Source organism: Gallinula chloropus, assembly GCF_964237585.1.
Source record: "Gallinula chloropus genome assembly, chromosome: 16".
Lineage (NCBI taxonomy): Eukaryota > Metazoa > Chordata > Aves > Gruiformes > Rallidae > Gallinula > Gallinula chloropus.
The window spans coordinates 1,841,644-1,869,476 of record NC_140101.1 but is presented as its reverse complement, the minus strand read 5'-3'; the positions used below and the strand labels follow the sequence as shown (position 1 = coordinate 1,869,476).

General features: G+C 47.5%; 1 protein-coding gene across 1 annotated transcript; it reads right to left on the bottom strand.

The window, feature by feature from the left end:
• Positions 1 to 279: 279 nt before the first annotated feature.
• Positions 280 to 26,880, bottom strand: PRPF6 (pre-mRNA processing factor 6). The gene is made up of 21 exons (XM_084271591.1): positions 26,694 to 26,880; positions 25,263 to 25,431; positions 24,384 to 24,502; positions 23,644 to 23,722; positions 22,691 to 22,867; positions 21,722 to 21,877; positions 21,269 to 21,363; positions 20,384 to 20,540; positions 20,031 to 20,193; positions 17,053 to 17,171; positions 16,201 to 16,419; positions 14,447 to 14,569; positions 13,475 to 13,596; positions 11,586 to 11,724; positions 10,488 to 10,607; positions 9,095 to 9,271; positions 8,130 to 8,263; positions 7,553 to 7,644; positions 5,334 to 5,448; positions 2,507 to 2,633; positions 280 to 1,601 (listed from the first exon to the last, which is right to left on the bottom strand). Exons 1-21 carry the CDS (start codon positions 26,762 to 26,764, stop codon positions 1,449 to 1,451), a joined length of 2,826 nt encoding a protein of 941 aa, XP_084127717.1. The 5' UTR covers positions 26,765 to 26,880; the 3' UTR covers positions 280 to 1,448.
• Between the last annotated feature and the right edge of the window lie 953 nt (positions 26,881 to 27,833).

Sequence of the window (27,833 nt, the reverse complement as noted above, 5' to 3'; positions counted from 1 at the left end):
ACCCTCCTCAATGAAACTGCAGCTTCCCACACTTTCACACCAGCTATTTGAGAGAGAGCACAAGAATTTCCCTTCTAATCCTAAAGAAAACCAGGCTCTTGCTTCCAGACCAACAGCATTCAACAGCAGGTTTCTCATCCTTTTTGGCAAAAGGCTGGACCCCAACTTGGTGCACCCACCCCTGGCAGATACATTCCCAGAGCAGAGAGAGCCTGATAAATTCAAAGATTTCTGCTCTTCCCAGTCAAAGGGCAAGACCACATTCAAACAGAACGTAAGGAAACCAAAAAACAAGTTGTATTTCATACACATTGTCCAATAAGCCATAAGGGGTTTGTTTTTTCCTCCAACTAAACAGATGACATAATGCACAGCGAGACCTGGGTACTCTCACTACATCCTAACATGTAAGACATGAACAGCTTTTCATTCAGTAACAAGAAGAAAGTCATTTCAAAATACAGAGCATGAGTGTAGAAAGCTAAAGACAGCTTATAAAGGGTCCCAAACACAAAGATTTCCTCTCATGAATTTGCTTTTTTCCCATCTGCACTTAAAGAGAGTCGTCCCAAACACCCCCCACCCCCTGAAAGCAGCTGCCACTGGAAGGGTGCAGCATCTCCCTGGCTTTAAATAAAGGTTGTTCCTTCAAAAGGGCCTTGGGGATTGTTGGATTTTGCCTTGTTGCTTTACAATACCACTGTGCTTAATGAAATCAGACACCTAAAAGAATAAGGTTAAACTATATACACATTTTTAAAAAAAAATCAAGGTAAAGGTCTCTAAAAACACACTCTGAGAGTTCACAAAACACTCAGGTTTGAGGAACACTTCTGAACTGTGCTGCAGGATGCCAGCAGAGACCAAACTAAACCAGGCTTGTGGTGAAAAGCTAAAAAAAGAAAGAGGGGCCAGCCCAGCTATCCCACTCAGCTGCTGGTCTTCCCCCTACAGAACTTCACTCCTCTCCCTCAAGGACACTGAGGGCATCCCAACAGACCAGATCTGCTGACAAGGAGCCAGCATCAGATGGGCCAAACACTAGTGGAACTGCCCACCGTGGACAGGACAGGGGTACATGCTAGGGAAGGAAACTGGGGGCCTGCTAGATGTCAGAATCCACACAAGCACCCACTGAAGCCTGTATTTATGGGGAGGCTCAGGCATGGAAATGAAAACCCCAAGGGAGCCTCACAAGACCGCTCGTCTCTCGGATGACACCAGCGACAGCGTTGGGATGTGGAGCAGAGGCTGATGACCATGTGCAAGCTGAGAGTGATAGTGCTGGGAAGAGGAGGAAGCAGCTGCTCTTTTTGGAGGGAAGATCTTCTGTATCACTGCTGATCTCCTGTCCTCTGAAACCCGTGGTGCTGGAAGGGCGAGCGCCCCAGAAGCAGGGAAGCAGGCAAGTCCTAGGGAGGTGACTAAGCAGCTGAAGCCAGCCTACTCTAGAAGGTGTTCTTAAGCTTGGCTGCCACGAGGACAAGAATCTCTCCAATCTTTTTCTGCCAGTTCTCTATGTCCTTGGAGACATCACACCAGAGCTCCCCATGGCGAGGTTCAGCGTTCTCACAGCGCTTCCTCACCTCTTCTTGTTGTTCCTGTGAGGAAGAGAAATGGCTGTTTGCAAAACTCTTAATCATAGATTCACAGACTGGTCTGGGTTGGAAGGGACCCCAAGGGTCACAGAGCTCCAACCCCCCTGCCACAGGCAGGGCCACCAACCTCCAGGCCTGGAGCTACACAAGGTTGCCCAGTTTGTTCCAGCACAGAGCCAAATATTTAACAATCCCCTGGCCCCTCCCTCACTCAAACACCCAAAGCTTACAGTAGGTTTTTTGTTTGGGTGTTTTAAAGGCATTCTGGAAGTCTGTGTTAAAATTCAGTGGTAGCAACTCTCCTGCCATGCTGAACAAACTGGCCAAGTTACAGCCAAGCAAGTTTGGGCTACACCAGAGAAACAGCAGCAAAACCTTCCTCTGCGTTACCACCTGCATGAGACCTGTCAAGTGAGAGGTCTCTCTGAAGTCAGAAGATAAACACTCCCATCAGTTCAGTAATATCAGGCAGTAAAAACCGCCATCAGAGATTAGAACAGACTGTTCCTCCAGCTGTGTTCACATGCAACTTGTACTTGACACTTGTGAAGAAACAGGACGAGTTACACAAACGCAGCATCACCATGACAGGAGAGTCTCCCTAGGAGAAAGCTTCATTTTACAGAAAGGAGATTGATTTCAGATTTTTGCACAAACTAGCCTGACTGTGGAGAGCAGAGCAGCCTGAAAGACAGCTCAGCTAATGACAGAGCCTTTTAAAAACCACCACACAGGCCTGTTCATGCTCATTCATGACCAGGCGTGACAGCTGTAGCCTCACCTGGCGAGCCACGCAGGCAGCAGCACGCTCAGCCCAGTGCTACAGCAATCCCTGCGACTGGGTGACCAACACTGGCAAGGGATTCCTGCTGCCCTCCCCAGCTCCCCATCCCCAGGCACACACTCACCTCTGTGCCATGCTGGAGCTCAAATTTGTAAAAGAAAGCCCAGGCATCCCCCAGGTCAGAGTCAATCTTCACTGTTCGGTGGAACCACTCTCGGGCTTTGGTTATTTTACGTTCACTCCAGAACAGTCTGTTGAGGAAACAAGAAGTGAGTCAACAGATCGCTTCTCCTCAGAGGGACGGGGAAATCCACAAGCACAACACTTCAAGGCTCTACAGATATTTTGATTTGGGTTTTTTTCAGCTCCCCCAAGAAGGAACAGCAGATTTTTGCAGGCATCTGCTGACTGTGCTTCCGCGGGGAGGGGAAGAGACAAGAGAGGACCAAAAAGAACCTCCACCACTTCCCCCTGGGGCAGCAGGTTAAGTTAGCCTCAGCCAAGGGAAGAGACACACACTCCTGAGAAGGGAAGTATTACTCTTGAGCTTATCTTTGTTAATTCAATGCTGTCCCACATTTGGGATAGAGACAGGACCATACGCTTTGCACCTATTTCCCCTCCTCCGATTTCTTAGTATTTCAAGGCAATTTTAGCACCTAACAATCAAACCTAACAATTAACTAACTGCAAATTACATCCATGTTCCTGGAGCTGTGGCTGCATTCACATCCACGAAGCTCTGGTGGAGCAGAGCTATCTTGTCAGCTCCACTTTACAAGGCAAGGCAAGCACGTAAGCTTCCGCGCTGAAATCCCAGCCTGGCACCCAGCCCACTGCTGCCATTTCACAAAAGTCCTCACAAAGTCTGAAAATTCTCCCCAGTAATTAACCAGCTGAGTCAATAGCCTCTTGGTTTCACTCCTTTGCATTAAAGAGTTCATTTGAGCTAGGAAGGTCTTTATCAAATCAGACAGCCATCCCTCATAAAGAGCTTAGCCAGTCGTAAAATTATACAGCTTATGTGATTGTTTTTAAGCTCTATAATACTCTTGATTGTTCCATGTTAAATAAACTGTGATTTAAAAGAGCACGAACAATGATAGCAGAGGCTCAGCACCTGCAAATAGTGGCCATTTTCAGCAACATATTTAAGCAGTTTTTCCACAGATCACAGAGTCACAGGGGTGGGAAGGGACCTCCAGAGCTCATGGGGTCCAACCCCCTTGCCAAAGCAGCTCCCCAGCTCATATTGCACAGGGAGACATCCAGATGGGGAAAAGTTCCCCTCACTGGGGAAAAGTCCTTCCTATGCTCCAACTTGCAGCCATTGCCCCTTGTCCTGTCCCCACAGACACTGACAAGGGGCTGCCCATTTCCCCCTGCATCCCATCCTTCAGATATTGATAAACATTAACAAGGTCCCCCCTTAGTCTTCTTCTCTCCAGGCTGAACAGCCCCAGCTCACTCAGCCTTTCCTCACAGGGGAGATGCTTCAGCCCCTTCATCATCTCTGTCCCTCCTCTGGACTCTCTCCAGGAGATCCCTGTCTGTTTGATCCCAGGGAGCCCAGAACTGGACACAACACTCCAGGTGGGGCCTGACCAGGGCAGAGGGGGAGGATCCCCTCCTGTGACCTGCTGCCCACACTCCTCCTGATGCCCCCCAGGATCCCATTGTCTTTCTCAGCCCCCAGACACACTGCTGGCTCATGGCCATCCTGTCATCTACCAGGACCCTCAGGTCCTTCTCCACAGAGCTGTTCTCCTGCAGGTCACCCCAGCCTGTCCTGATTCAATCAGTTACTTCTCCCCAGGTGCAAGACTCTCCACTTGCTTTTGTTGAACAAGATGTGTGACACTGTGGCACTGCTCTACCTGCATCCAAGTCACGATGGGAGAGGAAGCTGCCTGTGCTGGGATTAGCTGCTAAACTGTCTGGGATTGCACCAGAAGAGGCCTGGAAGCAGTTTGCACAAAGCAAAAGTTAACATTTTTCTCACTTGCTGCTCAAGCTGAACCAGCCAGCTGTCATTCTCTGGCAGAACCCGGCATTGCAGTCACTGGAGTGTATCCTACAGTTTTCTTTGGCTTATAAAAAAGAGTTGTGAAAGAATTGGGAAATGGTTTGGGCAACATGCTTCCTGCATTAACCTCTTCTGGTATTCACAAAGCAAGACAAGTTTGTTCGTTCCAGTCACGAGTGCTGTAGAGCCCGTTCACACATCTGACCAGAAAGGACATAGCAGGAGTCAATTCTTACAGTGGTTTTCCAGCACTGGAAGCCTCATCACTCCATCTAGGCTGGGAGACAATTCCTAGTAGATTATCTTCCCATTTCAGAGAAGCAAACTACAAAATGACTGGTAGTCTGCATTCCAGAAAGGGCCACAACTAAAGAAAACTGGCAGAGCAGAATTTCAGGAGGGGGGAAGACTAGAAGAGCAGAGAATCTAGCTCAGGATGGGGAAAAAAAAAAAAGACAGGATCTAGGATACAGAGAAAAGATGAAGAATACAATCAGCAACATAAAAATTGAAAAAATAGTGATCAAAAATTGTCCCTATATTCACAAGTAATTAAAACACATGCTACAAAGTTGAACTAAGCCTGGTTCATCTGAAAGCACACTGAAATGTCTTTCAAGGGACACACAGATAGTGATTTTCAGAGTGCCACTATCCAGCACTGGAGAAGGACTCTGTGAATGTACTGTTGTTTGTGCAGCAGTCCCAGACCCACCAGAACAGCCTGAGGGCAGGCTGACATCCCCTGCTTTGAATCAAGGGAGAGATCCACACAGTTACTAGGAGACAGCTCGAGAGCCCTTACTGGAGGCTTACTGAGCCTGCTGCAGCCAGGATCACATGGCTGTGCTTGAGTGCAATGCTTCCTCATGGATGCAGCCACACAGAAAGGGGTATTTTTACTACATCAAGCCCAGGAACTCACTTGGCCACAGCCAGCAGGACATGGGGGTCATGTTCACACTTCTTGAGAGCGTCCACACTCTTGGTCTTTCGTTGCGGTCGCGCTTCAAGGAAAATTGCCTCTGACCACAGGATTCCTTAATCAAGTCAAGAAGGAAGATTGTTTAGTGTTATTTCTGAGATTAACCCTCCCCAGCCTCTCATCTGGCCAGCTGTCCCTAACACAAGCAGCACCAGTGCCCCCACCCCGGTGGTTACTCACACCCCAGACCACTCTCTGGGCAGCGATGCTTCATTCAGTACTCTGAATGTTCAGCTGCTACGTGCACAACGTTGGATCTCCAGTTCTGAACATCTCTGTCCCACAACCCTGCTGCAGCTCCAGCACTCCCCAGACTAACCCAGAGCTCATGCCTTTCAGATGAGACACTGCAAGCCAGTGGAACTGGGGAGGGCAATTCCCTATTTCAAAAGTGAAAGAGAGCCATCTGTCCAAAGAGGAAACTGCAGCAGCAGAAGCTGTCCCAGAAGGTGCAAAGTACACTGTTTGGAAGCAGTTGCAAGGGTGCCAGAGAGCACCGTGGTCTTATTGATGCTGGCTCTCCACACACACGATGAAGGACAGGGTAGGTCCAGAAAAGCTGGGTTTAATCCCTAGTTCCTTTCACTACCAAAAGCAAGAAAGGAAATATGCTCAGAGGAGCATGAAATCTTCAGTTTCTCCTGTCTGCCAACCATACCTGCTGATCATCACTTCAAAGCAAAGCCTGACAGCTGTGTCTGCCAGGACTCTATCAAAGTGCTCTCACTTCCCATAAACTACACCAGGGGAACATACACAAGCCTTGATGACTGCAGTGACAGACCAGAGCAGAACTCTTCTCACTCTTTAGATATAGGCTCAAACCACATTTTTCCAGGCCCACTAAGGACACCAACACCATTTATTTGCATTTTACTTGGTGGAGCCTGCCCACACACAAGCAACAGGGAATCAATTCAGCAATCAGTGGACTGAAGTCTCTGGTTTCCATGACTGTAGGTGTCCAACAAGCTAATACCTGCAGGCTTTTATCCTGGTTTTGGGAGTTTTAAGACAGGGTTTGAAGCAATTTTACTTAAACAAAAACTGAGCTCCTGCTGCCCATCCCCATAGCAACAGGCAGATTCTGTACAACCGCCTGCGGTGGCAAACACTCATTAAGCATTAGGTCATTCACAAAACAAAGCAGGGACTTGGGTGGTATTGCTTTGTTGACCCACTCACATGGTGAGCAGCTTGCAAAGAGTTTATCATGTCATAAAAGTCACTTCATTCCCAAATATTTCACTGGGACTTTAGCAGCCACCAATTAAACACCTTTCAAAACCTGCCCTGAAGGCCAGCTAAAAAGGCTTTGTCCTGCAGCAGACGACTACATTTTGTAGTTATGTGACATCTTCTCTCCAAAGATGTCAACATGTTTAAATAATTAAGTCTTCCCACAATTCTGCCAAAAAAATAGGGAAGCATTATGCACTTTCTCCTCCCATCCCAAGAGGCAAAACGTTTCCACTGCTGGTTAGAACCAACTGACTTGCATTATATGACCTATTTGCCTTTTATTTTAAAAAATGGGGTAAAATAATCAAAACCCAAGACTCAACATTTATGGTACACGATCCCCTAATCATGACTGTGACACAAATTTGCTGCCAGCACATGTTATTAAGCCACTAGTGCAACCAGTGCAGGCAAACCAGCAACGGGAAGTCTCCGGTGGCCAGCGGTACTCTGATGAGGCAAGGACAAACACATTCTTTTCCCACTGAACTTCCTAACTACAAACACTTGAGAGTCTTTCTTCAGTTTTTAAACCTTGGCAGACTTCTACCAGCTTCAGAGAAAAGCCACCCATCTCCAAGATGCTTTCCCAGGAAATGTGGGAACAAAGTGTGGGCCACGGACCCAATAACAGACTGGGTATTGCAGCAAGATGGAATGAATGGCTGGACTTGATGATCTTAAAGGTCTTTTCCAACCTTGTGATTCTGTGAAGACCAACCTCTGGTGTGAGACAGCACAGAGCAACTGGGATTATTCACAAAGACTCTTAACATTTCATTGACAGAAGGATGACTGACACCTCTTTGAAACATCGTATTTTGAGACCTGGCCAGAAAGGACATCTTAGAAAGAGATGTGTCTTTATCACCTGGGCCAAACAACTGTGTTCAAGACAGAAATGAGATCCAGCTCACCTGAATTGGGGCATTCTTGCAATGCCTTGGCCATCAGAGTATTTGCAATGTTCTTTAGCCCAGCTCTGTACTCCAACCGCACAGACTCCAACCTGGGAAGGAAGAGACTCGGTGATGAGATTTATGACAACATGTTCACCATGCAGAAACAAACAGTGAGTTACATGAAGGTCACTGGAAATTGTAAACATCTGCCCATATTCTGAGAGTGTGTGTGTGACTGACATCTTCCCATTCCTCTCCAACTAAAAATAAAACTGACCTTTATTCTGTAATGGCCTAGATGAAAAACAAGCTGAAAATCAGATTATAACAGAAATGAAAGATCCCCTGGGTTTCATGCTCTGTGCACTATCAGTAAAGATAGAGGTAGTCCCCAGCTCCTTAGAGTAGCTACACACTGGCCAGGATCACCAAAGTGTTTCTGGTGTTCAGATAAAGTTGTTAGCCCAGAATAAACTCTAGGACAGCATGGCCCTAACTTCCAGGCTCGGATGGCTGAGAAGATGTAAAACAGTTGGCCTGAAGAATGCAGCAGCTTTGTAGCCCCAATTCAGCTCATCTCCACACAACTCACCAGAGATCTGGGTTCTTTGGATTCTTTAGGCGAGACTTCTCCAAGATGGCTCTTGCTCTAGTCAACTGCCCGACTTTCTCCTCCAGCCTGGACAGCAAAAGCCACAGGGGTATGGAGTGGGGGCACTTTTTCAACTGTTTAAAGGAAAAAAAAGGTATGGTGACATGAAGATGTGATAAAACTTCCTTCCCTACATCCTCCTGAAGAGTTTTGGAGAGACAAAGTTGATCAGGTTGCTGAAGTTTCTCCTAGTTAGTCTTACAGCACAGAACATAGAGAAGTCAAGTTTCTCCTATATCCAAGAGAGTCAGGCATGTCAACTAGGCTGTACTGTCCCAGTAGTAAGAGGAAAAAATACATCTCCCTTAATAATACATTTAGAGTGTGTGCTCTGGCTGGACATGGAGGGATCTTACACATAACCAGCCCACAACAATGCAGCACGCAGGAAAAACTGTCTTTGAAGCCTGGGAAGCCATTAAGATACCAACAGTGGGAGAAACCTGCTTCCATTTCCCTCTCTCAGCTGACACTTTCAGCAGCATTCCTACCCAAGGACACAGATTACCGTTTAAAAGAGACATGAGTGCTCCAAAAGGAGGTGGTGTGCAGAGTGTGTGTATCTAAGAGCTCATCAGGAGGCTTCTCTTTTAAGAATCCTGCTTTTAGTCTTTACAAATCTTAGTGAATTATTGTGCAGTGACACTTTTCCTACCACTGAGGAATCAACCATACAGCAAACACTCTCAAGCATGGAAGTGAATTCTGCACAGGGATCCTGGCTAAGAGAAATTCTTGCTGCTTATTTCAAGGTGCTATGGTTTTGTTATTGTTTTAACAAACAACAGAGAACAGAAATCATCTCTTCTGTTAGTCAGGGACAGACTCCTCTCCATTTTGGTTCAAAGGCAGACATCTCTCCACACCAGAAGCACAAAGCAAACTTGTAGTAACACACATCTTACCCCCTGATTATAAGCCTCTCTTGCTTTCTCTACCAGCTCTTTCTGCTCCTCAATTTGTCCCTTCATCATCCAGAGTTTGGGGAAGTCTTCATAGTGCTTCAGGGCTTCCTCACAAAGTTCCTGGGCTGCAGCAATGTTCCCAAGCACCCATTCTAGCTTCACAGACTTCATGAAGACCTGAAAATGAACCAGAGCAGCTTATGACTGGCAGCCACTGACAAACCTTTAGTCCACCAATGCAGTGTGTTCCCACTTCCATACATTAAAATGTTATTGATTCACTACAGTTTGAAGTAAAATAAAAATAACCCCCCAAAACACTAAATCACAAAGCTACAACAGGGTTAAATAACAGTGGGAACAGGTAACAATGAGAAAGGTAAATGCAAATATTAGAGGAGTTAGAACAGTGTGATGTAACCCATATCTTGCCTACCAGCACACAGTTGACAGTTGTATGGTGTCTGTAGGTATCATAGACCAATTAACAGATTCAAGCGTGCTTCATCAGCACAATCAGATCTCCCCAGACCCCAGGTACCACCTGTTCTTACTTACAGCTTCAAGTTACAATTGCTGTCCTGCTAATTATAAACTAGTACATAGACTTTTCTGAACAGAAATGCCTTTTAGCTACTCACAGAAGTTACAGCTGTGAGAAATACATTACAGACAGAAGGCTGCTTCACTACTCTTTGGTCCCCATCCTCCACATTCCCAAAACTTCCCCCACCACTTCACAAGACAGGCACCAAGTCTGAGAGCAGAGCTGTGGCCCCAGTTGCAGAGAAGCTCCCTGACTGACAAAAGAGGAAATAAACAGCATCAAAGATCCAGGGTGAAGGACAAGTTTGGTGGAGGGAGGTGGGGGAGAAGCCAAACTGATTTTTTCTTTAACGAATTAAAACAGTTCTGTACAAACAGCTGAAAATCAACAAAGTTTCTCATCCCAGAAGTAAGACTAGAGATAAACAGGAGTGTTACTTTAAGCAACAAACTGGACCAGAGCTGTCTTTAGCACAGCAAGCAGAAGCGAGTCTTCTGTGAAAGTATTTTCCCTTTTTTCCAAGCCATGCCTTTATGCAACTTGAACATTATACAAACAGCTGTAAACTGGGAATTTCCTGACTTTTGCCATTTGTGTGAAAAAAAAAAAAATAATAAAAATCAATAAATAAAATTAAACCCTTCACTCAATCTCAGCCTCTTCCTTCCCATCATGCCACGACTGTGTGTTGCAACTCGCTGCAGCGACGCGGCCACATGCCTGCGAAAGGCAATGGCAGGGAGCCAGCTGGTCAGTCACTGAGGCCACAGAACTGAAGGAACTCCTCCTTCCGCCTCAAGTCCCCCGTGGGCCCAGTGAGGTCTCAGCCCCTCCAGCCATCCTCACCCTTGCAGTGGGGGCACTGCTGCGAGCTTTGGCCAGCAGCCTCCTCGCTCTTTCGTATTCATTGTTCTCCGACTCCAGCTTGACGGCAGCCAGCCAGATCTCCTCGCTGTTGGGGTTGGCCTGCAAGAACATCAAGTGACAGACAAATGAATCAACAGCAGATTTAATCCTTTCTTTGATCCAGATTAAAATTGAAATCAGAGCTTTGTCAATCCACAGCAGGGTTGGGGTTTTATTTTTTTCCTGTTCAAGCTCCTCCCCATCTTCTCTGACCTTTGAAGTTTACAGAAATCCTCCAAAACAGATGCACAACACAAAGATACATGCCAGTTTAGAAGCTGGATGCTTCTCAGTTGTTGAAAAGCATTAATGCTTGATCTTCTGAACTTCCAGTTTAAATACTGAAAAGATCACAGGGTCTGCCACAATGAGACCCCTCATTTTATTATCCCTGAGCTAAAGAACTGAAGCTTGAATTCCCAACTGAGGTCTGTGAACACTCCTGCAATAGAAGTCATTTCAGTGGCAACCATGTCAAGAAGCCTTCAGGATAGCAACAAAAAGCATCGAGAGCAAATAGGAAGTAAATATCTTCTACCTTCCATCTCAGGACCTGTCATTTGGGTTTGCTATGGCTTAGATTTTAAGCCTTATTCCCAGTGTTTCACTCCATCCATTCTCCTTTCAGCACCCAGCAGGTCGTTCCCTTCCTTTCACCCTGGATGAAAGGGTTTGGCCAAACCATAAGTAATGCAGTAACCTCATTAATTAGGGCAGACCACTACCCTTTTCACTGAAGAGACAGGTGACCAAGACAAGGGGATTCTGAACCCTGACCAGGGTTGGGGGGAGCCCTGGTAGTAAAATCAATGGTTTATGAACTCAGAACCTGCTGTGGTACTACTACAAGAGTAGAGATACACTCCTGCTTCCCACTTGCCACTATCTTACAGGGGGACATTTTGCCACACAAAACAATCAAAGAACACTGGAAAGGCATTCTGACAGGCAGCAGGAATCAGGTGTTGACAGAAAAAGCTTAGTCTGTATTCTTTACAAGTCACATCTTTCCACCACCACACATGTCTATATACCCACCTGGAAAGCCAGGGCCAAAATGCTTCTGGCTGCTGGCACATCTCCCGCCAGCCACTTGGATTTGGCTCCCATGAGCCAGAGCACTTCTGCTTTGGGACAGTGAGCAACAGCTCTCTGCAAAAGAGCCTCCAAGGATTCTCTGAGACAAGAAAGAGCAAGTTACAATCACTCCGAACGCTGCCAAAGGGGAGCTCTCACACCATTTCCACTATCACTCCACGTTATAAATACTGTTGCAAAGTCCACCCTTGTAAACCTTGATAAGTTGTTTCATAACAAGGAAAGGGTGGGGTCTTTTTTCCACAAGGGTTCTGAAACCAGCACTCCACAAACGGCTCATTGTTCAGACACCTTTGTTTGATAGCCTCTGCAGAAAGATCCTGTACACAAACAGCTCACTTGTCTTAGGAAGAGCCAATCTTCTTAACGAACCTCAGCAGAAAGTGAGACAGGAAGTTTTTCAGAATTATTAGATGAAGCTGCCTTGATTTTATTGAGAGGTTTGATTTTGGTTTTGTTTTTAATCTGGAAAATACACTTTTCAGATAGAACAAGGGGCTTAGAAATCAGCCACCACTGGGAAAAATGGGAGAACATCAACAGACATACTTATTAAAAAAAAAAAAGGAAGGAAGATTTGAAGGTCTAAGGCAGAACTCAGCATCTGCAGCCACTTCCATGCTTTATTCCAGAGTTTTGTTGGCTTTAACAAGGAAAATTCCAAATGTATAAGTGGGGTACCTCAGAGATTGTTTGCTTTATTCTAAACTTGGGCAGGAAGTTTCAGATGTGTAAAAGTCTAAGAATAAACTTCAAGAAAAGAGGCCTGAGCTGTGACAGTATAACAGGAGTCTTAATACACTGTCATACACATGCAGTGTGTGTTTAATCAGAAAATGCCTGAGATGCTCAGACAACTCCAGCGATGCAGCAGTTTATCTATGATAATTAAATTAAACACATGCTGTACTTCTGGGTAATTTGTATTGTCTCTTCTTTTTTTCCTCTAGAAATGCCTACCTTGCTTATTCATGGTTATTTTTAACAAGTAACCCCTATTCCAAAAGAACTTTTTATGACTTCATAAAACCCAAAGCTGTTTTGAGCACAACCATAACAAAGAAGGTCAGAGGTACAGACGACGCCAGCGAGTTTCCACCAGCTGAACCAACTCCACACGTGCAACACAACATTTCATAGAATCACAGAGTCACAGGGGTGGGAAGGGACCTCCAGAGCTCATGGGGTCCAACCCCCTGCCAAAGCAGCTCCCCAGCTCATATTGCACAGGGCGGCGTCCAGACGGGGCTGGAATCTCTCCAGAGATGGAGACTCCACACCCCCTGGGCAGCCTGTCCCAGGGCTCCCTCACCCTCCCTGGGGAAAAGTTCTTCCTCTGCTCTAACTTGCAGCCATTGCCCCTTGTCCTGTCCCCACAGACACTGAGAAGGGGCTGCCCATGTCCCCCTGCAGCCCATCCTTCAGATACTGATAAACATTAATAAGGTCCCCCCTGAGTCTTCTTCTCTCCAGGCTGAACAGCCCCAGCTCACTCAGCCTTTCCTCCCAGGGGAGATGCTCCAGGCCCTTCAGCATCTCTGTCCCTCCTCTGGACTCTCTCCAGGAGATCCCTGGCTGTTTTATCCCAGGGAGCCCAGAACTGGACACAACACTCCAGGTGGGGCCTGACCAGGGCAGAGCAGTAGGGGTGGATTATCCCCTCCTTTGACCTGTTGGCCACATTCCTCTTGATGCCCCCCAGGATCCCATTGTCTCTCCTAGCCTCCAAGGTACACTGCTGGCTCATCTTGTAGGTTTTCTGCCTCCCCAACCGACCCCCCTGCAAGAAGGCTGAGCCCCCCCAGCCCAGGGCTGTGCAGCACACATACCTGGTTCCATGGTTCTTTTCAAAGTACGCTGCTCGCAGCCACACGCTCTTCTTGCTGGGGAACACTTGCAAGGCGTAGGCATAAATTGCCCGGGCACACTCCAGAGCATTATGAGCAACACACTGTAAAAGAAAACACCCAGATCAGAGCTAAATTAGTTTAGGTTTGTGCTAAAGTCAAGTGCAAGGAGGAATGAGATGCATAACTCAACACAGAACTCAGTAACCCAGAGTAACGGATGAATCGGGGCATTGTATGGAACAGAGCAGTTACTATCAGCTTGCTAAAAGGAAGCAGGCAGGAAATTTTGAGTGTCCCTCTATCAGAGCACAAGTAGCACTGTTCTTTCACTGGGGCTGACACATGTAGAGCAGCTTGAACAGTCAGCAAGGCACTGTAAATGCTCCCCTCTTTGCATGTTTGGGTTTAACTGGCAGATCGACAAGGACCACAGCATGTGCCCCCCTCTCCTGCTGTAAGCCTGATTCACAGCCAGTGAAGTGGACATTTCTCCTGCTGAAATACAGTTTAGTTTTCAGCGTATGTTCAAGCTACTCCCCTAGAGAAAAGAAAATCAGGCAAAATTTTCCCCTACTCCCCTCTTCAGTCTCACTATAACTCCCAAGCTAAATGTTTGTGCCTTGAAACTCGACTCAGGTCCTGGTCTGGTTAAGAGCCTCAATCTCTGTTGATGTTACACACTAAACATAACCCCCCAATCCACCAAACAATCACCAACTTTTTGCTCAGTAAAAATTCAAATCTGAAAAGAGCTTAACAATACAATAACCTCCTGAGAGGCAGCCTGGGCAGGTGGTGTAGGAACCACACACACTGATTAAAAAAATAATAACCATTTTCCCAGGTTCAGTTCAGTTTCCCCCAGTTAAAGTTGAAAAAAAACACACCCCAAAAACTCAACAAAACAAAAAACCCCCCACCACCCAAACCCATCCTGACAGCTGGACATACACTGTCTGCATCTTCCATCCAGGTGTGTTTCCGATCTTCCTCCTCAATTCCAATCCCAATCACAGCTCGCATGATTGCCTGGCACGTGGCCACACTTCCAGCTTTATCACATTCCTCAGCATCCTAGAAACAAGAGCAAACCCCTGGTCATTTTGAGAAATCAGCACACAAAGTTAAATTCCACGACAGTAACTCCTCATGCTCATACAGAGACACCACGGGTCACTGCCACACTAAAGGTATCCTATTACTCAAAGGTATCCTGACACTAACTAGTGTGCCTACACCACAAGGAAGGTGTTACTGATTCTCTGAAGAACTATCAGAAGCTGGTTGGAAACAGCACACCAACTGCATCCACTGACAAGGAAAAAGTGTGACAATGTGTAACCCTTCCAGCCTGAAGTCTCCTCTTACAGCTCCACTGACCTGGGCTGGGCTGGGCCAAGCAGGGATCTGGCCAATACAAAACTGCAGGAATGAGGAGGAAGAACTGCAGCATCAGAACTATTGATCTGCCTTCAGCTTTGGGTTGATTCTTAAGTCTTAAGGCTAAGAAATAATGGAATTTAAATGAAGAGACCCACAAACGGTGTTAGGTTCAAGGTGCAAAGGGCTCTCTCACCAGAGCATGCATGGAAAAGTGCAGTTTTCTGACATACAAAGCCTTTAGAAAGCCAAGCATGTCTTGCTTCAACTTGTTCAAAAGGCCTCTGATCAGATAACAGAATGGAACAGCTCTAGTACTGAAAAGGAACTCGACCATGAGGCAGAGGCTGTGGTGGTGGTTTTTTTAAACCAAAGTTGAAATTAACCTTTAATTGTTTTACTGCTGCAAAGAAAGTCCTAATTCTTTTAGATGTTAACACAGGGATATGTTTATATTAAATACTTTGTTCCCGGTCAATACTCTTCAGCAGCGTGCCACCAGCTGTAAGATTTTAGTAGTAAACAGATTTAAAGACTTACACTTAAACACAGCACAGGACATATTCAGGAGGAAACAGGATCTTGTAGCACAAACATCAAGCCATTTAGATGGCAAAAGTCTTTGTAACTTTGAGTCTTAGTAACTCAATCTCAAGTCACAGCTTTTGCCTGTGACTGAAACACTGGAAACCCCTACAAATTTTTGCTACTTTTCTAGTACAGGACACCAAAACCAGAACAGCCCAGAAGAGCCTCCCCAGAGGTCGTGTTCTGTAAATGCCATGGGACTACTCCACAAAGCCTCAGGACTACAGACCAATAAAGGACTAACAGAATGTTTCCTGCCTCCTGCACATGCAGTATTCGCATCAACTTCTTGCAACACCATCTGACAATGCCTTCTTTGGCAAACAGATACCTTTTAAGCCAAGTGATACATATGCAAAAGATATATAAATCCTTCACTGGGGGCTTGAAGCCTCTGTCCTACTTCAGGCAGCAGCTGCTTCAACTTGAAGCTGGTTCCTGTGTGGTTTAGTCTGGGTGATCCCGCTCTGGCAGAGGGGTTGGACTAGATGATCTTTCAAGGTCCCTTCCAAATCCTAACGTTCTGTGATTCTGTTTTTCAAGACAGGAGGAAACCAGACATTCCTCAGCTCAACACAGAGTATCACCTAACTCTGGCCTTAGCTCTCCTCAGCTTTGTAGTCTCACCTCTTGTATTTTCATGGGTATCTTCATGGATGAACCTAGTGCAAAATTACACCAACAGCCTTCAAAACAGAACTTGGAAGAGTTCACCCGGGTCCTCCAGTGACACCCACCTGTATCCACTGCTCTCTGTTGATCTCCACCCCGTTAGCCCTAAGAGAGGTGATGGCTCTGTCAATGATTTTCTCCACCATCTGGGTGTTTCCGTTGGCTTCCTCCAGCTTGGCAGCAGTAATCCAGATGTGGCGGTCGGTTGGAATGTTCTCACGGGCTTTGTTGAGGACTTTCCGAGCGTTCTCATAGGTCTCCAGCCTCGCCAGCGCCAGCCACAGCTGCCAGGCAACACAAGGTGTATTTTAGATTAGAAGGAGGAGGCAGCGTCAGCCCAGAGATAAGCAGCTTTATGCTCTTTGCTACCAGTTGGCAGTGGTCCTCAAGCAGCACAAGCCGGCTGCAGAACACCAAGGGAGATACAGAAACATCTACTACTGTCCTTAAAGCTCAGTCCTAACCATCTCAAGATCTCCTCTCTGTTTGCTGGGCTGCTGCACTGGTATTTTCTGTTCACATCACCTTTCAAACAGCTGAGTGTAACAGTCTGGTTCAGTGTTTCAGCAATGAGGAACTTTGGTTTAGATCCCCCAGGCTGCATGTCTGCTTGTTTCCACAATCACTGAGGCACTACACACAGATGCCAGCAGGGCTAATTGGCTGCAGCAGGCACAGCAGTGAACTTGCACAACTAATGTAACAATTACACAGGAAAATGAGGCATATCATGACCACCAGACAATTAACTCTGGAGGAAAAAAGCACAGTCCACTACTCATCATACCCTCCTCACTGTGGCATGAAGTGCGTGGTAGAAAACTCCTACAGCACTCACCCTGCTTCTTGTTTTCCAGTCTCCACTGCCAACCTACAGTGGTGTGTGGGGGGGGTCAGTTTACTTTATAAAAACTTACTTCAACACTAGTTGGACAGCACTCCACAGCCCGACTCAGCATGATCCTGGCATCCTCAGGTTCTTCCAGCTCCACGGCTGCTTTCCACAAACGCACTGAGTTTGGAACATGCTCAAGGGCTAGGGAGGCAAAGCAATTATGTCAATCATAATAAAGTAGATTGCCAAAGAGAACTGTGTTTTTTGAAGATAAATTAAGAGCTTTGTCCTATTACAGGTGCAATTTCCTGCAAGACAGAAGGGAGGGAACTGTACCTGTATTAGATCTTGCTTCAATTACAAGAACTTAAAATCAGAAAACAAAAAAAAAACAAAACACCTTAATTAATTTGAATTGGAAACAGGTTTAGGAGAGCCAAGGGCTCTTTCCCTGTACAAGCTGTAATTGCATCCTCTCCAGTAAAACACCCAGCTCAACAAAACTCTGCAAATGAGCACACGTAGGCTCTTCACAACTAGGAGGTCTAACCATGCTAGGTCCCCCCTTTATAGAAAGGACCATCTTCAATATAACAACACAACCTTGTTCCTTTCACAATTCATTTTTCCCATAAGGCATCTCCTGACAGCTTAATGGGTACCAGTTGAGATTCCCAAGTTATTGGCTTGCTAAGCTGAAATAAAACAGGGGGATGCATAAAAGCTTAAAGGTATCACTGACACTAACACCCTAAGCCTCCGAATCCAAAGTGTTCTTTCAGCAATCCAATATGGGCTCCCCCTAATTAAGAGCCTTGGAAGTTTCCTTAATCTTGTCTGATAGTCAGCTACTGCATTCTCTGCTGACTGCCTGAAACCCTGAAGTGTAAAAAGCAGCTTTTGTCAGTCTGTCTCCTCATAACCTTGTTTCTTAAAGTGACATTGAGAAGCTAAAGGGATGGGTTTTTAGCCTCTGCCAGGGTACCCAACCCCGTGGGCCACTGGTAGTAGCTGCACTGCAGTAGTGTGGTGATTGCACACAAATGTGCCACAGTAACAGAGGACTGAGCCCACCCTTCTTCAGGAAAGCAAGAATAATTGCAGGACCACAGAAGCAGGTGAGAAGGGGCATCTAAACCCACTCTGAAGCTAGCTAGGCTTCTAGGCAAGGCTGTTCCTTTAAGCACGGCTGCAAAGACAGAGGCACACTGCTGAGCCTCAACTTCAGAGCACAGCCCAGCCCTGCAGAGACACACAGAGCACTCACAAGCAGTGTGTGCTGAGGATTCAGGCATTAACCATTTCTCCTTGTGTCTGCAGCAGCAGGAGACTTTTTTTTTTGGACAAATTTAAGTGAATAGTATCAGCCTGCAAGAGCTGACAGCATCACTCAGCAGGACAGAACGTGTTTTCCTAGATAGAGCATCCGATTTTTACACCTCAGGATGCATTTTAAACAGCTTGCTGGCTCTCCAGCCAGAAAAGAGGCTTTAAAAACTCCAGAGGTTCTGCAGGGTGTTAGGAACACACACAGCCAACAGAGAGAGACGCATTCTGAAAGACTGCATTGCAGCGAGAGTACCTGGCAGCCAGTCTTTTTTATTTTAGGAGTAATGGGTTAAACTGCCACTTATCTGAAGTCTGTATATACACACAGCTCCAAGCATCACATTACTGACATTCCCCAGGTAGCAGAGGAGCACTGTGAAGCTGTTAAGTGGCAGAAATTAGAAAGAGAACGATAAATCACACCCCATTCCACTAACAGCTCTGTATCAGAGATTAAGTAGGTGGTTCCAAAAACTGAAGCGAGATGTTTTTCCTCTTTGGGAGCACAGAGTTTAAAGCAAAACCCAGTACTTAATGTGTTAGTCACTGCTCTCCTACCCAAGCTGGAGTCAGACATCTATTTCTGCTCATGTTGTTCTGTTCAGCATCTATTACTGCTCTTGGGAAGGACACAGGGTGTCACAGGAGGGACACTTCACAGCACACTGCACTGCTTAGCACATGGAAATAAAAAAAGCTACTGAATAATTAATGCCTGAACTCTCACAACTTCAGTGCCAGGAACCTTTAGGACACTTTCATCCACATGCAGTAAGAGGTCACTTCACCAGAGATGTGCAATTTTACATGCAGTAGTAAGAGGTAGGCGCCAATTTACTCCCTTGAAGCCAAGCCATTCACTACTGTAGATTGCATCACAGTGATTTAGAAAATGTATCAAGTCCAGAGGATTTTCCCTTCTTAGATTAAAGTCAGGAGATAGAATTGATACAATTCAATAGTCATGCAGGAACTAAACTGTACTGATACGGGCACAGCAAGTTAAAGTAATCAAAGAATGAATACTATGAACTCGTGAGGAAGACCTGGGTTGGGACAACACAACCAGCTGCTGATTAAGAGATCATTGTTTGGAGAAGCCAGTAATTGCTCAGAAGAGGAAAACCTCCAAGTGCAGTGCAACTGAAGGTGTAAGGTTTTAGGAAGCACCACAGAGAAAAACTGTTTGTCAAGAACACAGAACCTGATGCAGTAAAGTGAACCCCAAGGCCCACCAGGCTAAAGGATGTGAGAACCCCAAGGCCTCTTAAAGCTCCTCCACCAGGTCTCTAACAGGTTATAGACGAGTTGGAACTCAAACAAAGTCCAGCACCTTTTCCAAAAGGTTTCACAAGGTGACAAAACACCCTTTTCTCCTCAGTTCATCATTTCAGTTGCTTTCATCTGCCCATCTAACTCCCCAAACCCATTCCAACTTGACAAGGCAAACACCATTTTGCAATGGCTCAGTAACCATTGCTTTCTGCTGAAGGATATTTTACAACAACTTTACTCTGGCTCAACAGCAGCAAGTTCCAGTGAAGTCACACATTACTAACAGTTGTGTTTTCACCAAGGATGAAGAACACCCACCAGACCCATTTAATCCTGTGGACATATCTTGAACAACTCTGCCATACAGAGGGAGACTCACACCTTGAGCAACTTACAATGCAATACAAACAGGGGGAGACTCAGGACTTCTTGCCCTGAGCCTGCAGAGGCTCTCACCTTTCCTAAGGACACGTTTCTTTGCACGGATGTCTGTCTCCAGCTCTGCTGCTCTTATATAGATTCGGACAGACTGCGGAAGGTGCCGGACAGCTTGGGCCACAACAGCCTTGGCTGTATCCCCAGGCTGAAGCCGAGCAGCCTCTAACCAAACATCTTCACTCTGGCAGGAAAGAAGAGAGACAAATCTTCCTTTACACCAAAACAAGTATTTAAAATTAGAGTTTCTAGCTGAATGTGTGTTCTTTTAATACTGCAGACAGTGAAACTCTAACAGAGAGATGATGTACTTGTAACCACAGCCTATTCCTACTGTCCTGCAAGGATCAGCAGGGAAGGAAAGCAGTTCTGACCTTGGGACACATCTCTGTTCCTTTCATGATGAGGTTTCGGGCCACTTGGAGCTTGCCAGTGACCTCCTCCAGTCGGGCTGATGCGATCCAGGCTGGGGGATGATGAGGGTTGGTTTCTCGTACAGATTTCAGGAGCAAACGTGCCTTCTTGATATCACTAAAGGAGGAGGGAAGGCAGACAGAGACATCTTCAGCATGCTAGCAAACAATCCTCCTGAATCACCAAGTGCTTCACAGTCAGTTCTTCACAGCCACTCTCAGATGCACGGTAACTGTGGCTGCAAATGTTTCTATACTGGTGGTGAAAGTTATGTACCACCAAAACAAGCTTACCAGTACACACAAACACAGAGAGGCTGCAGTGAAAACCAGCTCAGCATCTCAGCAAGGATTTTAGGAATTACAGTTGGGCACTTGTAGTTGGAAGCTGATAAGCACAAACATTGACTTAAGTCAAGTATTACTATCAACATTTGCATATATCACTGTGACTTAAATGGCAATTCTCTATGAAAGGAGTGTCTAACTTCACATTAAAGACTTTCAGAGGGTGTCAGTCAAGCCTCAATTAGCAGTACACAGGTACAATTAAGCAGGTAATTTCCTGGCTGGGCAGGCAGCACACACTGTCACCACTCTGGCATGTTAATCCAGGGATAGAATAGAAACAACTCCCACAATTGATGCATCCAGGTCAGATGCTGAATACATCAGTTAAGGACCGTACCAGATCTCATGTTAAACGAATTCATCCTCAAAAACCCACCTAGCATCTTTACAAACTAAATGCTAGCTGAAAGCCACCCACTCAGACAGACTTCTATTTATATGCAGGATCACAGCCATTACTGAGAGGATAAATCTGTTAATCCTTCTTAAACTTACTTGATATCTCCTCCATGTGTGGGAATCATCGAATTCAAGTCTGTCAAATACCCTTTCGGGTCAACCACAGTCTGGCCACTCACAGAGTCCGACACCTGGGGAAGACAAGTCAGTGCAGTGAAACAACCATGCACAGCCCCACAGTCTGCCCCATGTATTAGTGACTGGGAAAGACACTGCAGCTGTGTAAGAAACAGAGATCCTCATCTGTTACCAAACCAAGGAAACAAGCACAGTGTGCTCTCCCATAAAGGCAGGACTTCCAGGGACAAGGTAATTTCTCAGGAAATTCTATCAGGGTGAAAGGCATGAGATTTGGGGAGGAAGAGTAGAAAATTACATCATGGCTAAGCTGTTTCTTCTAACACCCAAGAGAATTAAAGACTTGTTTAAAACCAGGTCTTAAATAGCAGCACACCACCAGCCCTGGGTACAGCCTCCCAACACCCCTACCTGGCTTAGCCTCATGTCCATCAAGGTGTTCCTGGCTTGGCCAATCTTCCTCATATCCAATTCACCTGTCCCAGGGGTCATTAAGCCTGGTGTCATTCCTCCTGGGTATGGAGTATTCAAGCCCCCTGGATATGGAGTATTCAATCCACCAAATTGCTAAAAACAAGAGAGAAAGAGAGAGAAATACATTCTTAAAATATCTTCTGACACTTCAGGAATAATTCAGGCTGCTGGCTGATCTGCTCTTCGACCTCCCCAGTGGCTACAGGCCAGTGCCAAGAGCTCATAAGCTTTCCTGAATCACAAAACACTTCTCACCCAGGTTTTGCAAATCTGTAGGTAATTACTTGAGTTAAGTGGAGTCAGTAACAAGCAAATAAAAAAAAATAGGAGCACAAGCACTTACACCTAGCACATTCAAGCAAGAATATCTACAAAGGAGTGCCATGGACATCTAGTGCCAGTTCAGGGCCAGTCAACTTCTCCTCTAACTGTATGACCATAATGGACAAGTAGCATCAAACTAAATTACTTCATTTTCAGCTTCCTGTAAAGCAAATAATCTTCAACACAACTGCTCCAGGGTTGAGCAAACCCTAAGGTGAAAATGAACTTTATTTGCTCTTCCATTTTTGTAAAAACATTGTTCTAACACAGATGTTGGTTGTGCTCACCAGAACTAGTTCTACAGCCAGAGAAAATGAAAAGAAACACTTCCTTCCATTTTTAAACAGGAGAACCAGGCTCTCCCTGTCTGTCCTCTCTGCTAACGGGCACAAATGACTCCAGCAACCATGTGAGTTTAATATCCAGAAGTTCCTTTGACAGGCTCACAAACCACACCAGTTTTTGTGGGGGTCAAGTATCTTTTTCCCCCCCTCAAACACCACTAACAAAAGCAGAGTTTAACCCCTGTTTCCAACTACAAGGTAGAGCTCCCACCTCCAGCAGGTTTGCTTTCATACTCACCGTCTGGCGTGGGTCTACAGAGGTGTGATTCTCCCCTGACTGCAAATGCTTTGCAAAGAAGCTGTCGGGTACAGGAGTCAGCTTCTCGTACCGAGGATTCCTCTGGCGCTTGTTCCTGGCATCGCCAACTTCTGGGATACTCAGCCACTCTTCTTCTGTGACCTCTGCTAGCTTCCTCTGTTCAGACAGGAGTTGCCAGCATTATTGGTTGTAGAAGTGGGTTTTGTTTTTTTTTTTCCCTTTCTAAACTGCTCTTAATCCTTAATAATTGTCTTGAAATAATTCTGATCAATTACAGACCTAAATGCAAGAGATCAGATTTCCTCTAATCCAACGTACAAAGGAATTAGATGCATTTAATTAGAATTTGGGTTTAGTCCAGACTGAGATTCCAAATCTATTTTGTTCTTAAATTCAATGCTACAAATACTCAAGATTAATCTCAGTGCCTGGAGCCTTGAGTGTTTTATTACTAATCATTAAACAAAAGCTTAAACGACACATTTTATTTATAAGAAGATTCAGAGTCAGATACTGCCCAACTACTAGTTCACTGCCAAGAAGTTATCAGGCTCTCAAAGGCAGGAGTGTAGCACTCCTCCTGATGCCCCCCAGGATCCCATTGTCTCTCTCAGCCCCCCAGGGCACACTGCTGGCTCATGGCCAACCTGTCATCATCTACCAGGACCCTCAGGTCCTTCTCCACAGAGCTGTTCTCCAGCAGCTCATCCCCCAGCCTGTTCTGCACTTCACACCAAGAGAGCACTCCCACATCACTGGCTGCCAGCTTTGGGGGAGTTTCCTTGTCTTCCCAACAGAAAGTAATTCTAATCTGGAGAACAACACAGCACTTGTTTGGTAACGAACAAAATCTGAGCAATAAACACAGGACAGCCATCCACCTCCCACATGCCACAAAGATAAAAGTCCCTTTTCAGACCCTTTTTCCTTACTTTCAGGTCTGAGAACTGCTGCTGAATTTTGGGTCGTTCCATACGGTATTTTTCTATTTCTTCTTTTTCTCGTTGTTCCCTTAGGGAAGAAAAGCACTGGGGTTATGCTTAAAGTACCATGCAGCAAGGCTTTAAACAAAGCTCTGCTGTCACAGAAAGATGCCTTTCATCAGAGCTAAGAGATTAAAAACAAAAGCACATTTTTTCCAAGCTGAGATGATCCACCTTAGGCCAGAGAAACACTGTAATATTGCCTCAAGCCAGGCAATATTATAGTGTGAAAACAGGCACCTCAAACCAAGAGACCTTCAGCCTGAAGCATCCTGCTCCCTGCAGAGCAGGGAGTGAATTTAACCAGTCCAGTAATGCTGTTGCACCAGACACCCACATTCCATGGCTTTCCCAACTATTCCCAGTGTGCTGGGCAGTACGTGATGCGCCAAAACCAGCCACTCAGCTCATCCCCACAGCATCTTAATGAACTACAGTGAATCTTAATTAACTACAACGAAGCAATTCAATCACATCAACTCTCAGAGCCAGCTGTGCAGAAATGCCCATCATCTTTAAAACCTGGATGCACAGTTTGAAAGGTACAGCACCAAAACACACAAAACCCACGCAGGGACCTGAAAACACACCCAGCAGGCAAGGAACTGGGAAATGGAAAAGGGAGGGGAAAGCTCTAAGACACAAGCTAACTAGAAAACAGCCCACAGAGGTGGTGTAATTCACCCCACCTCCTTTCCTTCCTGCGTTCATCCATCCTCTTATCCAGAGCTGCATAAATCGCATCCGCTTCCTCGTCGTCCTTCTCATAGGGACCGCTGGAGAACAGGCTCCCAGCATACCCATTGAACTAAGAATTTGGAGAGAGAGAGAGGAGAAAGAAAAAGCAGTTAAAAAGAGAGCAGTACCCTCAGTTGAAGGCTCCTGTTATGTTCCTGCCACAGCCAACAGTCACCCAGAACAAGGACAATGGCTGGGCTGGCTGTTTCCAGCAACACTGCATCACACACACACATCCCTAAATAAAAGCAGCTCGTTCCTACCACCCCTCCAGGTTATTCTCCCACTGCATTTCAAAAGCAAAACTGCTTCCAAATTGCTTCTCTTTCAAAATTGATTAAGCAACACCTGAGATCCCAGTATAAGAAAGGCCATTTTCTCCCATTAACCATTTGATTTTTAACTATTGAAAAAGCCCCAAAATAACACCACACCACTCAACACACCAAAGTGGGGTTTAAACACAAGAGACTCCCAGGCAAGGAAGGCAAATCTACATCAAAGCAAAGGAGCTTCAATTTCATCTGTCCAGAATATAAAAACCCACCTCTCAAAGTACTTTTAAACTACTATTTTATTTATCTATCTCTTCCCAAGAGTCTCAGGGCTCTCTATAGATCATTAAGCCATGATATGTAGACTGAAGTCATAAGAAAACACCACAAGCACTAAGTCATCATGTATAATGAGGTCCCAATTAAGCAAACAAGGAAGATGCTGCTAACAAACTACAGGGAATTCTGGCCTTGAAACCTCAGCTCATACAGGGTTTCACAGCAGGGAGCTAACTAACTCCTCTGCCATCTCCACAGCACTGAAAGTCTCATCACCTCGTCGTAGTTGGTGTCGTTCAGATCTTCATCATCATCATCAGCCGTCTGGTTCTTCTTCATCTGGTCCCCCACCGTCCTCTTCCCCGGGGGGGCGTGACGATCGTCCACGGGGTCGTTGGCATCGCGTGCGGGGCCGATATCGGAGCGGGTGGTGAAACCTGTGGCTCTGTGTGGAGAAACCAGGAGCAGCCCTTCAGCACCCTGCAATCCCACCACTGGTGACACAGGCAGGCTACCACAGTAATAGCTTATAGCAGACAGTACCGGTGTTTTGTGAGAATGGCACCAGACAGTCCCCATCCCCACTGCTCATAAAGCCAGGGGGAAAAAACATCCTTTTATAAGGAGAACTTCACCTCCCCTATGCAGAGAGGCTGGGGGAGCTGGGCTGGGTCAGCCTGGAGAAGAGAAGGCTGTGGGGGGACCTCACTGCAGCCTCCCAGTCCCTGAAGGGAGCAGAGGAACAGGAGGGGAATCAGCTTGTTAAAGGGCAGAGAATGGCAGGACAAGGGGATGGATTAAAGCTGAAGGAAGGAAGGGTTAAATTGGATATTAGGGGGAAGTTCTTTGCAGAGAGAGTGGTGAGGGGCTGGAACAGGCTGCCCAGAGAGGGGGTGGGTGCCCCGTCCCTGGGGGTGTTCAAGGCCAGGTTGGCTGGGGCCCTGGGCAACCTTGTGTAGCTCCAGGCTGGAGGTTGGTGTCCCTGCCTGTGGCAGGGGTGTTGGAGCTCTGTGATCCTTGGGGTCCCTTCCAACCCAGACCAGTCTCAGATTCTATAAAGACACTGCAGCCCCGTGGCTCACTGCTCTACCATCCACCTTGTACTACGAGATGCTCTCTCTTCCAAACTGTGTGGCTCAGCAGGACACAGCTCATCCTGCAGCCAGAGCACCACAGGGTAAGGGACTGGGCACAGGGTGACTGGGGCTCCTCAGACACCCCCAGTCAGCTGGACAGCATTTCCCAGGGCACAGACAGCAGAATCACCCCCAGCATAAGGGCACAAACAAATCAGCTGAGGACAAACACAGCTCCCACCCCGCAAAGGGCAACTCCTGGTGTGTGTGTGTCCCCATCAGAACACCCCCCGGCTGTTCCCAGCACAAACACACACGGGTTCAAGGATTCTTAACGGGGTCCCACGTACACACACAGCTACAACGCCCAGAGAGACACGATCCCCTCCCAGCTGCGGAGCCTGAAGGCACCGGGAGCTCATCCCGCGTTTCAGCGGAACCCGCCCATCCTGAAGGGACCGCGGCCCATCCCCGGGAAGAGCCCTGGCACCGGGCAGGGGCTCCACGCCAGGCACGAAACGCGGCCCGGGGGCGTCCCGGGGCCCGGCGGGGAGAGCGGGCGGCCCCCGAGGGGGAGCCGCGGCGGGGGAGGCCTAGGCCAGGCCCGGGGGGAGCGCGGGTGGCACCTCACCCGCGGCCCAGCCCCGGCACGTAGCCCAGGGGCGCAGGCATGCCCAGGAACGGCTTCTTCTTCTTGTTCATGGCGCCGCTGGCAACGGGAGCGAGACGGGAGCGGAACGAGACGAGAAGCGGAGCGGCCGGACCCAACCGGGAGAGCGGCGGTGGCAGCGGAAGCGGCGGCGGGGACAGACGACGCCAGAGAGTGGAAGGGGGGGGGCTAGCCGGGAGGACACAGCGCGGCACTTCCGCTCCAGCAAGAAGGCAAAGCGCCCCCTGCCGCCTCGGCGGTCCCGAAGGCGAGTGGTGCGTGAGGGGCGGCGCGCATGCGCTCAGCGGCCAGGCCAGCCGCGAGCACGCCCGCGTGTGCGGGGAGGCGGGGGGGTCCCCCGCACGCGCCCTCAGCGGCCGGCACGCGCCCGCACGCCCAGGGAGCCGCAGGCCGCGCCCGGCCCCGGGACCCGCAGGCCGCACACCGGGGCCGAGGCCGCCTCGTTGAGGGGCCGGTGACCCCATCCCCGGCCCGGGCAGCCTTTGGGTGAAGGGATCTTCCCGGAGCCTGCCCTGGCGGCTCCCTGTGTCCCAGAGCCAGAGAACCAGCTGGGCTGGAAGAGCCCCTTCAGAGCATGGAGTCCCACCACAGCCTCTCCCTGCCCAGCCCACCTCCAGACCATGTCCCCAAGCACTTCATCCACACACCTTCTAAACCCCTCCAGGGATGGGGACTCCACCACCCCCCTGGGCAGCCTGTCCCAGTGCCTGACAGCCCTTCCAGTGCAGAAACTCCTCCTGATCTCCAATCTGCACCTCCCCTGGGGCAATTTCAAGCCATTCCCTCTCCTCCTGTCACTGGTCACCCCAGAGAAGAGACCGACCCCGACACCTCTGCAGCCGCCTCGCAGGGAGCTGTAGAGAGCGATGAGGTCTCCCCTCAGCCTCCTTCTCTCAAGACTACAAAGCCCCAGTTCCCTCAGCTGCTCCTCACAGGACTCGTGCTCCAGACCCTTCCCCAGCTCCCTCTCTCTCCTCTGGACGTGCTCCAGCATCTCAACGTCCTTCCTGTAGTGAGGGGCCCAGAGCTGGACACAGCACTGGAGGTGCAGCCTCACCAGAGCTGAGCACAACGGAACTGTCCTGCCCTGCTGCTGCTCAC

What these genes read in the sequence shown, in the direction of transcription:
- PRPF6 (XM_084271591.1), bottom strand. Translation starts at nt 26,764, where the DNA reads ATGAACAAGAAGAAGAAGCCGTTCCTGGGCATGCCTGCGCCCCTGGGC. An exon ending in GAAAAGAACCATGGAACCAG is followed by an intron (nt 11,725 to 13,474) that starts GTATGTGTGCTG and finishes TTCTTGTCTCAG; the next exon opens with AGAATCCTTGGAGGCTCTTT. An exon ending in GTCCTGCTGGCTGTGGCCAA is followed by an intron (nt 2,634 to 5,333) that starts GTGAGTTCCTGG and finishes TTTCCTCAACAG; the next exon opens with ACTGTTCTGGAGTGAACGTA.